Here is a 14,476-nt window from a genome sequence, read left to right as displayed (position 1 = left end):
TATAAATATATACTGTGTATATATATATATATATATATATATATATATATTGTTCAATTAATTATATATATATATATATATATATATATATATATATATATATATATATATAAAATATTAAAAAGATTTAATTCTCACAATAAATCCATATGCTTCATATTTAAGTAAGTAAACAGCCCTCAGAAAACAGTCTCAACTCTTGCAAAACCGTGTTCTTTCTTATCACTGAAATGAATCAGTAAACTTATGTCCTGAAGCAGCAGAGGTTCATTGTGCTTCATGTCCTGCTTCCTGCATATCTGATCTTCGACTGCTGTGTTTGAGTTGATTTCCATCTTGTGATCTCTCTCTCTCTCTCTCTCTCTCTCTCTCTCTCTCTCTCTCTCTCTCTCAGGTCAGTTTCTGTGTGAAGAGTCTCGTTTAGGAGAGGCAGCAGTAATGGCTCAGAAAGCTGCAGAGCTGGACAGTTCTGAGTTTGATGTTGTGTTCAGCGCTGCTCATATGCTCAGGTGTGTGTGTGTGTGTGTAGGTGGACTCGGCCTGTTTCATCGCCTTCAATGAAACGAGGGAATATTTTGCGATAATGACTAGCTGACTTTACATTATTCTGCTTATTCCACAGCTGCTTGCCAAATAAATACATGGACTTATTGATTTTACTTACAGTACAGCTTAGCTAATTCATTATTTTTAACTTGTGTTGATGTAAGAGGCAGCAGAGTATTATTAGACAAATTAAAGTCACACTTGTATGAAGAAAGCTATTTGCCTGGGCCAACACTCATTATGCATCAACATTAATAATTGTTATGTATGCATAATCATTTTCATAGTAACTTACAGGTTCTAGTATTGTGTGTGTCTGTCCACAGGCAGGCCAGTCTGAATGAGGCAGCTGAACGCTATTATGTGAAGGCAGCTGATTTAAGACCTGATGTAAGTACCTTCGGTCGTTTCGGACGTTTTGTTAGGTGTTTAATATATTTTTGTGTTTTAACTTTGCTGAAGTCTTCCATTATATTTGTTGCATTTGCTTTTTTAGAATGTTCAGGGTTTTTATTACTTAATTCTAGAACCACATTCTATAATCCATCAATGATTCTCTCTTTGTGTGCTTTTCAGCATCCAGCAGCTCTGATGAATCTCGGGGCCATCCTCCATCTCAATGGGAAGCTGAAGGAAGCTGAGAGCAACTACCTCCGTGCGCTGCAGCTCAAACCAGACGACCTCATCACTCAGTCCAACCTCCACAAACTCTGGAATGTCATGCAGAAACAGGGTCTACGAGCCGCAGGAACATGATCTGCTGCTGTAACTCTGCAGATATTTCATCTGTGGACGTCTGATCTTATTTGAGATGGATTTCTCTGAATATTCAGCCCTTACTGTGGACAGATGTTGGTTAAAACTTGAACTGGTCTAGAGGTTGGGAATGAAGATGGAGCCTCTGTGAAGTTTAGTGTAAGAGAACAGTAAAGTAAAGTGCACTTCAAAGAGTGTAATAGTCTCTGAATTCTTCTTCTCACACACACAGGAGAGGTGGTGTTTGCAACAAACTGGATTGTATTCTTCTGCGAGCAGTGACCAGGATGAACTGTCTTTCGAACACAAGGCTAAACATGTCACCGGTAACTCATACCAACTGAAGTGTCATATATTGTCATTATGCAGATATTTAAAATGTCTCTTGTTAATTTATTGTTGATAAATCAGAGATTTGTCTCTTGTAATGGTTGTTAATAGAACTTAAAATCTCTCAACACCCCGCGCTGAATCTATTATGTTGCACCAGACTTTTTACCGAAACATTTTACCACAATAAAATATCAGTTTGACCGAATAATCATTCAGGATTTTTATTCTAAGAAAGAACTGAACATTTTCTGTTCCAGTAAGCTTTCAACATTGAGACGCTCTCCTGACAAGACGTTTATCAGCTCATTTCATGAATATTTCACTGACCTCTATTGGAAGAGTAACACATTACAGCAAGGATGCGAAATCCTGGAGATCTACCTTCCTGAAAAGTTCAGCTCCAACCTTGAGTGAACACAACTGAACCAGCTAATTAACATCTTCAGGAACACTTGATAATTACAGAGTTGTGTTGAATCAGGGTTGGATGGATAGGTTGCTCTTCAGGAACAGGATTGGGCTCCCCTGAATTATGTCCGCCTGTATTTAGAATAGCAAGTGTTTTTCTGCCATCTTGTGGTTGAGTAACGCTTTGCCACAATGCACATGCCTGTTGCCTAAAGTCTGCTAAATTCTCTGTAAAATTCTCAATAAAACCTTTTTATTTACAACTGATATCTGGGTTTTTCTAACCGTGAACATTCAAATTGATCAAACTAAATAAAAACGTCTTAGAATGGGTAACAGGATGCGAATTTAGTTTTAGTTTGGGACAAAGATGTTTTGTTTTTTATACATAATTATATTCTGTAAATGTAAAATATACATTTATAAAATGTGTTCAACATAAATATATGTTTTGCATATAATGATGTTTGAATTGAGCAGATATCAGTGTCTGTATCAGCAGGTGTTTGGTTCTGATGCTGTATATATAACATGGGGTGCTTCCTCTCTCTGAAATCTTCAAAGTCTCCCAAATGATGTGAGACTATTTTTGCCTCTGGCAGGTGTGTGTGTGTGTGTGTATCCTCACTGAAGTGTCTCGATATGGAGGAGGAGTTGACGAGCTTTTGATATATATGGTAGAAATCAGAAAAGCCGCCTCTGATTTGTCGCTGAAGTTGTTTGATGATTTCCTCTGTTGTGTCTAATAAGGTAATGATGAACCTGATTGGAAAGTTTTAGGGCTCTCCTCTATAGGGGGCTGACAGTACCCAGTTTCTTCAGTGTGTTTGTGGAACAGACTTTTGCTACGTTCTCTTAGCTGATGAAATGGTGTGCGTCCAGCAGAAGATGATGATGAGGAGTCTGATGTTTCTAATCAAACTCATCACCGCTAGTAGGTTTATACTTTTAGTTGAGGATGAAATTATCTCAATTATTAATTATGTGTATTTGTGTGTTGTTGTTAACTTCTTATTTTTTCCTTTTTTCCAACTCCCAGTCTGTCAGTTTTCTGTTGCACAAAAGAAAAGTGTGAATGTGCGGCTGGTTGGTGGTCACAGTCGCTGTGCTGGTAGAGTGGAGGTTCTTCATAGAGGTCAGTGGGGAACAGTGTGTGATGATTTCTGGGATATGGCTGATGCTGCAGTGGTGTGTAGAGAGCTGGACTGTGGAGAACCTGTAGATGCTCTGTATGATGCTAATTTTGGACCAGGATCAGGACCAGTCTGGATGAGTTATGTCTCGTGTACTGGATCAGAGTCTACACTGAAGAACTGTGGGTTGTCAGGATGGGGTAAAAGCAACTGTGATCATAATAATGATGCTGGAGTCATCTGTTCAGGTAAACTGCTCCGTTCTGCACCATAATATTACATCGCTAAAAATGTACTACTATTAATTAATTAATTTATTTATTTAATTATTTAATTATTTTTTTTTTACAGTTTAAAATGACTGCTTTCTATTTTAACATATTTTAAAATTGAATTTTCTAGCAGACATTACTCTGTCTTCAGTGTCACATGAACCTCCTGGTGCTCATGAGGAATTTCAGTTGAAAGTTGAAAATGGTTGTGCTGCTTAATGAATTGTGGATGCGTTTTTTTGAAGGAGTTTAAAGTATTTATTCATAACAAATTTTTTGCAACATTCTAAATGACTACTGCCATTCTGGACAAGTTAATGCATCTTGCTCAATACATTTTTTGTTTCAAACTAAATCTCACTGTCCTCAAATTACAACTGTTTAAACACTAATTTTCTTGTTTCTCTGTATCTTACTTATGCTAATAACTAAATATGCAAAAACCTATATATTACATGTTTATTTAACTTTTTTTCCCTCAATCTTGTTCAATTTTTAAAATGTTAGATTTTAGTTGTTTTTGTTGTTGTCTCATATACATTATATACTCTCTTGCGTATTACAATATGATATAGGAATCTATAAAATATTTATATGCATGTGTAACAGGGTTTTTTTTTTCTTCCCAAAAATCATTTAAATGATCTGGATTTCTTTAGAAGTCCGGCTGGTTGGAGGTTCTCGCTGCTCTGGGAGGTTAGAGATCCTTGATGATCAGTCGTGGGTGTCAGTGTGTGACGCTGCCTTTGACCAGCAGGATGCAGAGGTTGTGTGTAGAGAGCTGGACTGTGGGGCTCCTGTACAGGTGCTGGGAGAAGATGATGCTTTTGGAAAAGGAGACGCTCAGATGTGGACACAAGAGATTCAGTGCAGAGGAAATGAGTCTCAGATTCACTTCTGTTCAAAATCACCATCACACAAACACAACTGTTCACATGAAAATGATGTTGGACTGGTGTGTTCAGGTCAGAGTGGATTTCTTTTACTTTTATAAAACCTATGTCAAATCTTTTGATACTCTTTATAAAATATATTTTTCTCTCTCTTTGTGTGCTTCTTTTAACTCTCTTTTTCTAACTCTTCATATTATCTCTCCATCTGTTCACTTCTTTATTTAATATACAGTCAGTCTGAATGTGCGGTTGGTTGGTGGTCACAGTCGCTGTGCTGGTAGAGTGGAGGTTCTTCATAGAGGTCAGTGGGGAACAGTGTGTGGAGATGACTGGGATATGACTGATGCTGCAGTGGTGTGTAGAGAGCTGGACTGTGGAGAACCTGTAGATGCTCTGGGTGATGCTCATTTTGGACCAGGATCAGGACCAATCTGGATGAGTTATGTCTCGTGTACTGGATCAGAGTCAACACTGAAGAACTGTGGGTCGTTAGGATGGGGTAAAAGCAACTGTGATCATACTGAAGATGCTGGAGTCATCTGTTCAGGTAAACTGCTTTCTTTGTACAGTACCTCACCTTAATAACATTACTAAAAGTGTTCTCATTTCACCAAAATGTAGAGTATTTTCTATTCTATTGTTGAGGAAACTATTTTTTTTATTTTCTTGTGGCCACAAGTTTAATGTGTAAAACATCCCTGAGTGATCATAGTAACAATGAGCTTTGCAGCAGATATTTATATCCAAACTATAGTGATAAAACTATTTATTACCAATGTAATTATCATCAGTTTAAGAGGTTAAATTTGTAAGGACATAGCACAAGGATACTTCTCTTTAAATACAAATGAGACTTTATTGATATTTCAAACACATAAAACTAATATATAACACAAAATAAACCCATGCACACACACATTCAGCAACAGCTGAATTCATTACAGCAAAAGGGCGTACTTAGATACATTTTAAACTGCAGTGATTAAAAGTTGAATTTTCAGTGTAATTTGGGGAAACAACTTGAAACATTTGTTGTGTTGAGCTATTTCAATTACTTTTGTTTGCTCATTTCAAACGAAAGTCTGTCAATTTTGCCAATTAGTCTGATTTGCAATGGGGTTGTTGAATAATTTGATACATACTTTGGTTGGTGGTCAGAGTCGCTGTGCTGATATATATATGTATAAATATATATATATATATATATATCCCCACAAAAAATTATATATGTATATATATATATATATAAACACACACACACACACAAAAATATATATATATATATATATTTTTTTTAATATGTATATATATATATATATACATGTACTATATGTATATAAATATTATATTATATATATAATAAACATTGAACCATTGTTGTTACAGGAGTCTGGCTGGTTGGAGGTTCTCGCTGCTCTGGGAGGTTAGAGATACTTGATGATCAGTCGTGGGTGTCAGTGTGTGACGCTGCCTTTGACCAGCAGGATGCAGAGGTTGTGTGTAGAGAGCTGGACTGTGGGGCTCCTGTACAGGTGCTGGGAGAAGATGATGCTTTTGGCAAAGGAGACGCTCAGATGTGGACACAAGAGATTCAGTGCAGAGGAAATGAGTCTCAGATTCACCTCTGCCCGACATCACTATCGCAGAAATGTCCTCATGACAATGATGTTGGACTGGTGTGTGCAGGTCAGAGTGGATGTCTTTTAATTTTATAAAATCTATGTCAAATCTTTTGATGCTCTTTATAAAATATTTTTTTTCCTCTCTCTCATTCTGTGCTTCTTTTAACTCTCTTTTTCTGACTCTTCATTATTATCTCTCCATCTGTTCACTTCTTTATTTAATATTTAGACCGTTTGAATGTGCGGTTGGTTGGTGGTCACAGTCGCTGTGCTGGTAGAGTGGAGGTTCTTCATAGAGGTCAGTGGGGAACAGTGTGTGGAGATGACTGGGATATGGCTGATGCTGCAGTGGTTTGTAGAGAGCTGGACTGTGGAGAACCTGTAGATGCTCTGGGTGATGCTCATTTTGGACCAGGATCAGGACCAATCTGGATGGATGTTGTATTATGCACTGGATCAGAGTCAACACTGAAGAACTGTAGGTCGTCAGGATGGGGTAAAAGCAACTGTGATCATACTGAAGATGCTGGAGTCATCTGTTCAGGTAGTGTAAACTGCTCCAAACCACATTTTATTCTATATCATACTGTAAATATGTAAATTATATACTTACAGACCAGTATTCTTTTTAAATAAATAATTTGTTATTGATTTTTTTCTTCTTCTGAAAACTTGTCTGTTTTATTGCTTTTTTAGAAATCCGGCTGGTTGGAGGTTCTCGCTGCTCTGGGAGGTTAGAGATACTTGATGATCAGTCGTGGGTGTCAGTGTGTGACGCTGCCTTTGACCAGCAGGATGCAGAGGTTGTGTGTAGAGAGCTGGACTGTGGGGCTCCTGTACAGGTGCTGGGAGAAGATGCTTTTGGAAAAGGAGACGCTCAGATGTGGACACAAGAGATTCAGTGCAGAGGAAATGAGTCTCAGATTCACTTCTGTTCAAAATCAATATCATATGAAAACAACTGTTCACATGAGCACAATGTTGAACTGGTGTGTGCTGGTAAGAGCTAAATTAAAAGACTGAAAAGATACACATATACTGTATATGAACCTATCACAAAGCAACACGCTGGTCTATTATATTATTTTAAGTTTGATAATTTCTTTTCTATCTCCATATTTATTACCCTCTCATAGATCCAATGAATGTGCGGTTGGTTGGTGGTCACAGTCGCTGTGCTGGTAGAGTGGAGGTTCTTCATAGAGGTCAGTGGGGAACAGTGTGTGATGATTTCTGGGATTTGGCTGATGCTGCAGTGGTGTGTAGAGAGCTGGACTGTGGAGAACCTGTAGATGCTCTGGGTGATGCTCATTTTGGACCAGGATCAGGACCAATCTGGATGAGTGTTTTATGTTGTTTTGGAAATGAGTCTTCACTAAAAAACTGTGAATCAGCTGGATGGGGTAAACATATCTGTGGTCATCATGGTGATGCTGGAGTCATCTGTTCAGGTGAATGAAATTGTGTACTTTAATATTGTGATAAACATAAATTACACAACACACTCTTGACAGAACAACTAATCTGATGTGATGTAATTGTCATATGATTATTGTTATTTAGGTACTGCAACTGCTAAATGCAATACACTCTCTCAAGCTTGCCACTCTGAATAACTGTTTTCTCTGTTTTGTACCATTTTGAATGTTCTAAAAACAGATCATAAATATCCCAGACTTACCAATGGACCTCATTTGTGCTCTGGGAGATTAGAGCTGGTTCATGGAAACACCTGGAATTCAGTGTGTGACGCTGCCTTTGACCAGCAGGATGCAGAGGTTGTGTGTAGAGAGCTGGACTGTGGGGCTCCTGTACAGGTGCTGGGAGAAGATGATGCTTTTGGAAAAGGAGACGCTCAGATGTGGACACAAGAGATTCAGTGCAGAGGAAATGAGTCTCATATATCTTTCTGTCCAACAGCATTTTCTCTCAAACACTACTGTACTCATAAGAAAGATATTGGACTGTTATGTTCTGGTAATGGAACTGTAGTTTTCAACTTATTGAGATAATCATAAACAATTTTTAAAAACATTTACTTTTAATTTTTCATACTGTTTAAGTAAACTGTGTACTTTATATAGGTTACACTGATCTCAGACTGGTCAATGGTCCTGACATCTGTTCTGGTCGAGTTGAACGTCAGTACTTCAGTAAATGGGGCACAGTGTGTGATGCATGCTGGGATATGAGAGCTGCCAGTGTCCTCTGTAGACAGCTGAATTGTGGGATTGCTGTGTCTGTTGTGGGATCAGACTGGTTTGGAGAGGGAAGTGATGAAATCTGGGCTGATGTGTTTGATTGTGACGGGAATGAAACAAAACTCTCAGAATGTCCCGTCTCTTCATGGAGTCGAGCTGAATGTTCTCATGGACGAGATGTTGGAGTCATTTGCTCTAGTGAGGGAATTTTATTGGAGAAAGTTATAAATTACCTATATGAATCTTGCAATATCTTAATAAAATGCCACATCTTTCCCTCAGATTCCTCTCTGTCTGTTCATGACGGTCTGGTGCGGTTGTCTGGAGAGAGACAGTGTGAGGGGGAGCTGGAAGTTTCCATCCATCAGGTCTGGAGGAGAGTTCTGCTGGACTCCTGGAGTCTCACTGAATCCTCTGTGGTCTGCAGACAGCTGGGCTGTGGCTCTGTGCTGAACTTCTCCGGCTCCTCTTCATCCAGTCCTGAACACAGTCATGAGTGTGTGACGGGCTTCCAGTGCTCTGGGAGTGAAGCTCATCTGGGGAACTGCAGCTCTCCACAAACTCTCAACTGCAGCTCCACACAACAGCTGTCAATCTCCTGCCTTGGTGAGCACAACAACATCTGGGCAGATTCTTCAGTTGTTGGTGATCAATAATGTGTTTTTCTCTCTCTGAATATCAGGCCGCGGGTCCATCAGGCTGGTGGGTTCTGGGGGAGACTGTGCAGGGAGGCTGGAGGTTTTTCACAGCGGGTCATGGGGGACAGTGTGTGATGACTCCTGGGATATTAAAGATGCCCATGTGGTGTGCAGACAGCTGCAGTGTGGAGTGGCCCTCAGTAACCAGCAGGTACCAGCCTGGTTTGGTCCTGGTTCTGGACACATATGGCTGGATGAGGTGGAGTGTGAGGGGAATGAGACGTCCCTGTGGAACTGCTCTTCTCCAGGCTGGGGGAAACATGACTGTCAACACAAGGAGGATGTAGGAGTCGTGTGCTCAGGTGAAGTTAAACACATTTTAGGAATTATTGCAAATAATTGACCAGCAGCTGCTGCTTTCAATATATAACAATAAAGTAATATTAATGTAGTATTTGGAATCAAATAGTATTTTGTTAATTTACAAAACTAAAAATAAATGAATTGAATTTAACATTCTCCATCTAGAGTTTAAAGAGATCAGGTTAACTGAGGGCTGTGAAGGGAATGTGGAGGTTTTCTACAATGGATCCTGGGGTAATGTGTGCTGGAACCAGATGGACAGAGACACAGCGAGTCTGATCTGTCAAGAGCTGAACTGTGGAAGATCTGGTGCTTTTTTTAATTCTATACCAAGGCTGGATTCAGCTCGTAACTGGCTGGATAAAGTGAAATGTCGACCACATGATTCAAATCTATGGCAGTGTCCATCTTTACCCTGGGGACAGAACTACTGTAGTAAAGATGAAGTGGCCAAAATCACCTGCTCAGGTAAGACTGTTGCAAACATCTCTAAAAATATAACAATAATCCATTAACATTATTGAGTGAATGAACAAAATTATTTATTAACTTGTGATTTATAGAACAGGAAAGTCACGAGTCCCCTAGAAGCTACTTGTCATGCTCCACATCTCCACATCAGAGACAATGTTCAGGTAATTTAATTTGATGTAGAAGAACACAAAAACCATTAAAAAAATGGATTTAATCTCACTTCACAGACATTCCCCACTGTAGGTGTTGCTGTTCGGACAGTACTGTGCTATTTTTATATATTATAATGTATCTATGTCTTTGCTGTGTGTGTTTTAGATCATGTTCCTCTCAGACTGAGTGGAGGTTTGGGCCGGTGCTCTGGGAGGCTGGAGGTGTATCATAACGCTGTGTGGGGTTCAGTCTGTGCTGATCTGTGGGACATCAGCGATGCTCAGGTGGTCTGCAGGCAGCTGGGTTGTGGAGACGCACTGAGGGCTGATGGGAATTCAGTCTTTGGTGCTGGTGAAGGTGTTGTGTGGATGAACAGAGTCGAGTGCAGAGGGAATGAGATTCACCTGTGGGACTGTCCTCACTCCCTGAAGAACCACACTGACTGTTCCCACAAAGATCACGCTGGACTCACATGTGCAGGTCACAGCAACACACTGAACAATAGGAGTCATCATTTAAACACTAATAATCTTTGTGTATTTGCATGATTTTGAATGTGTTTGTGTGTGTTTTGCCAGATTTGTCACTGTCCACTACTCCTGCCACAACAACATCATCTTCTCGTCCAGTTTCTCAGACAGTGCGCTCAACATCAGTCACTCCTCTACAAACTCCTCCAGCAGCGTCTCTCTCTGTGCTTGTGGTTGTACTGGGAGTTTTGCTCGTACTGCTCTTAGTGCCACTGCTTATACTGGTTCAGCAGAACAGAGTGATGAGGAGAGGTAGGAGAGATCCAGAGACTGTCATAGTGTGTCTTATTCAGTGTGTGATCAGTCATGTGTTGTGAACTGACAGCAGGTTTGTCTGTCTACACACACAGCTCTCTCTGACTGGTACACAGGACTACATAGGGCTCCGAGTGAGGTAGTTTATGAGGAAATTTATCACAGACACAATCAAGTCACTCATACAGGTGAGGCATCATCAGAGATTGTTCAAAACTTAAACTGCTGCATTCTGATCAAAGGGTCCCTAAAAAGTGTTCACTTCTCATCTTTCTATTGTAACTGTTGCCTCTTGAGCACGTTCTACCAATGAACAGTCACGTACAAACCTCACCTGGGACTGATTAAATGTATTAATTATCTAGTTTTTATTTCAATCAAACATCAAGTACTTTGGTGGTGAGGTGGAAATTTCCCTCTCCACTTCCTGTGAAGTGAAGTTGATGAACCCTTATTCCCTTTTGTATTTGAAATGAACATATTTGAACATATTTGAACATATTTGCTCCATTTGAAATGAAATGTCACTTCAGACAGTAATACGCCATGAAGTCCACTTCGCAGGCCATATTTGATTAATTGGAATGCAAATAATTTGTTTTTAGATCATTGTGAAAACCTTGCTGAGAAAATGAACGTCATCAAGCAAAAATCTCAGACATATGTGTTAAATTTAGGAAGTAGCGTGAGCTACTTACTTTTAGTCTTAATTATTTAAGATTTGATTCAGTCTGTTTCTGTTCTGCTGTTCTTTGACAGGAGGGAGTCTTGTATCTGAAGAACTGAATTTTGGGTATGAAGATGTTGATTCGCTTCTCTCAGGTTAGAAGTGATTTACAAAGTGTAAAAAAATTGAATGAATAAATAAATAAAAAATCATAGTCAAATTCACAAATTCCAGGAATTGTTTGGCCTGTAAGTGTGCACCCCAATATACAATGCTTAGCCCTACTGAAGATAATAGACTCTGATGTTTTGAGTAGCAATGGCATAACATGACGCAATAAACTGATAATTTCATTACCAGATGATTGAAATCATAAAGCATTTTTAATTCTGTAAATATCTTTATTTTTTTTATATTCATATTTTGTTTTAATGTTGAAGACAGGGTGAATGCAAACACATCCGGATACTATGAGGAAATCATCATTCATGTTCCAAAACCAGTTTGTGAGACAGGTGCTGGTTTTCTTCTGTAGGCTACTCTAGTTGTAGTTCTCTCTGTTATTATACACTGTACATATTAATATATACATTCAAGTTTATTTTGAACTTGATGGAATTGATTTAATGTTAAACTTGTAGATGACACACCAGAGGGCTATGATGATGTCATTCCCAGTGGACAGACCTATGGTAATATATAAAATTCCCACTATTAACTATTTTCTCTATAAATTCCCACCAGCTATACATATAAAATCACTATTAACTATTAATAAAATTCAAATAATATGCCTCAATAATCTCAATTACTGTTTATTAATAGTTAGTTATATATACAATATAAATTATAAATCTCTATTTGTGTGTGTGTGTGTGTGTGTGTGTGTGTATATATATATATATATATATATAGTAGTTAATATTGAGAGTTTAAAATAATAATAATGTGTGTGTGTGTGTGTGTGTGCGTGTGTGTGTGTGTGTGTGTGTGTGTGTGTGTGTGTGTGTGTGTGTAGTGGACACACCAGAGGATTATGATGATGTCATCATTAATGGACAGTGCCCTCAATGTGTAATGGGTGAGTCACACAACTTCATTTATAATCTTCATTTTTTACTCTATGATCTTCAAGATTGGGTATGTGTTTCTACCAATTATTGAACCATCAGGTGTAAATATATTCACAGAAAGTCATGAAGGCCAAGCTCAAACCTGTACGTCACAACCTGTATGTTTTTTATTATAATTATAAAACAATAATAAAATAATGCAACCTGTGTTTTTTATGTGTAAAGAGGGAGATCAGGATGAGTATGATGATGTGTGGAGTATCACTGAAGATTTGAGAAACTTGTTAGGTAAGGCCAAGGGTAAGCTTTATGTCTTATGATTCCTACACTTATTAAATATATTGTAATATGTTTAATGTTTAAGATTTTACTTTGCTTTTTCTTTAATGCAGACTATGATGATGTGGAAGAGGAGTCAAACGATGAGAGAGAAGCAGTTTGACTAGATGGCCACACACACACACACACACACACACACACACACACGCACACACACACACTGCCACTGTTCATTACAGCTTCTGGAGTTCTTTTGTTTATTATTTAACTAAACATTTTAAATACATTTTGAAACGTTATTTTTAGAGTTCCCTTTGATCATTTAGTATGCATTGTTTATTGCCATGATTGTCACATTTCAGGGTTATAAATCGGGGTCACGGTTAAATCTTTTGACATTTAAACATTTATTTCCTCTTTTTGTTCCTGTCAAATAATTGAGATGTAGGAGAATCTTCCAGTGAAAAAAACATGACAGTGACAATGTCTTGCAGTTTTTGTCTGTATGTTAGAACATTTGAATATATCTGAACATTTTTTTTAATATACCGTATGTTAGAAAACATTCATAACCTGAAATATGATGGTTTGCATGAATGTTATTCAGTGTCTGTGCTGTTGTTGTACATTTAAACCAATAGAAAACAACAGTCCTAATAAGAAATCAATTGCATTACATTGTACAATAAGTATAACTCATCCAGAAAGATTCCTACATATTACAAATTGTGTGTACTGAATATTTAAGCAAACAGCATTTCTGAAGAGAAAAACAATCTTTCTTATTATTTCAGAGATCATGCTCTCAAAATATTAATTAAAGCCAATAATGAAAAGACTCTAAAGAATATCTGATTCATTATCTTAATTATTCTGTTGTCTGTGTTTGATGTGGTATTTTAATATGGTTGACTTCTATATTTAATTAATCTCTATTGTGATTTATGTTATCATGACTGTTGTCTGTTAACACTAAATTAAACAGAAAAAAACAAAAATAAACTTCAAAATGTATGCAGTCTAAAGTATTACACTGACAAAATATATCCACATTTTTCTGCTCTAAACAATGGGCGCCGCCATGACGACGATGCCGGTAGTCAACTTCCGGTTCCAGTCTGGTCCAGGCATTTTTGCCATTTGTTTTAGATTGTGTCATCCCCACATCGCTAAACTAAATCGAAAAAAAGATTCATCTAATGTGATCTGATCACGTTATTTTTTATAAAATCACAGATTAAAACAAAATGAACGTTTTTCTTTGAGGATAGCTGATGCATGTCTGCACAATCTCCCTAATCCGGCTCCAGGTCTGCAGCCTCCCCAGAGCAAACATCCGACAGTTTCTATCACCCCGACTGCTGCAGAATACTATAAGGTTAGGCTGGTTAGCCCTTTGACTCCTGTCTACATCTGCTTTTAAAGATGCATAGTCTATATATTTCTCAGGCCTGTGAGGTTATTAGGCATAATAACGTTACGCCGAGTTTCATTTATGAGACCAAAGTCCAGTTTGCGCGCTGTCGCCTCCGTCATGATCATCTATTGTTTACTATATACTTCTTATTTATTAAAACCAGACGATTGGTTGATGAAACATTAATTGAAATTAAGATACAATTAGTGAAAAAAGGACAGCAGAAAGTAGAAAACCGTCAAGTCAGTTGAATCCGCTATGAATCATGGGAATCATGGGCGCAGAAAAAGGTGGATATAACTTGAAACAATTCATGCTGGTTTATATTTTAAATATTGTGGAGACTTTTGGATACTAAACTTTTTAGATACTAGTTCTTATTTATTAGATACTACCCAAAAAGACACTTATTCATTAGATTCGAGTGCCTATTAAATTGGTACCAGTACTTTTTTCTTAGTTA

At 38.0% G+C, this 14,476-nt stretch overlaps 2 protein-coding genes across 7 annotated transcripts in view; both read left to right on the top strand.

Annotated features, from left to right (window-relative positions):
* tmtc2a (transmembrane O-mannosyltransferase targeting cadherins 2a) overlaps positions 1-2,310 on the top strand; it is a 28,513-nt gene extending 26,203 nt beyond the window's left edge. The window contains exons 10-12 of the mRNA XM_039667998.2: positions 395-509; positions 873-936; positions 1,123-2,310. Coding sequence (XP_039523932.2) covers positions 395-509; positions 873-936; positions 1,123-1,302 — 359 coding nt within the window. The 3' untranslated portion in view covers positions 1,303-2,310. The remainder of the gene's footprint in view (positions 1-394; positions 510-872; positions 937-1,122) is intronic.
* Positions 2,311-2,435: 125 nt separating this feature from the next.
* Positions 2,436-14,352, top strand: LOC120476753 (scavenger receptor cysteine-rich type 1 protein M130). Of its 6 annotated transcripts, XM_089127265.1 has the most exons (24): positions 2,436-2,977; positions 3,083-3,178; positions 3,296-3,424; positions 4,108-4,413; positions 4,574-4,888; positions 5,728-6,027; positions 6,193-6,507; positions 6,660-6,962; positions 7,100-7,414; positions 7,623-7,940; positions 8,048-8,362; positions 8,447-8,770; positions 8,847-9,164; positions 9,331-9,633; positions 9,729-9,800; positions 9,958-10,272; positions 10,371-10,574; positions 10,673-10,765; positions 11,337-11,399; positions 11,685-11,759; positions 11,886-11,936; positions 12,263-12,325; positions 12,543-12,617; positions 12,710-14,351. In XM_089127265.1, the coding sequence occupies exons 1-24, from the start codon at positions 2,911-2,913 to the stop codon at positions 12,757-12,759; spliced, it is 4,785 nt and encodes a 1,594-aa protein (XP_088983391.1). In that variant the 5' UTR covers positions 2,436-2,910; the 3' UTR covers positions 12,760-14,351. The 6 variants fall into 6 exon arrangements, 4 of the variants coding, with proteins under 4 accessions (XP_088983391.1, XP_088983389.1, XP_088983388.1 ...); XM_089127263.1 differs by having other exon boundaries at positions 3,083-3,424; positions 12,543-12,605; positions 12,710-14,352; XM_089127262.1 differs by having other exon boundaries at positions 3,083-3,424; positions 12,710-14,352.
* Positions 14,353-14,476: the final 124 nt, after the last annotated feature.

Source organism: Pimephales promelas, chromosome 24 (genome assembly GCF_988280905.1).
Source record: "Pimephales promelas chromosome 24, fPimPro1.hap1.1, whole genome shotgun sequence".
Taxonomy (NCBI): domain Eukaryota; kingdom Metazoa; phylum Chordata; class Actinopteri; order Cypriniformes; family Leuciscidae; genus Pimephales; species Pimephales promelas.
The sequence above is the reverse complement of the archived record's forward strand: the minus strand, read 5'-3'. Positions and strand labels throughout refer to the sequence as shown.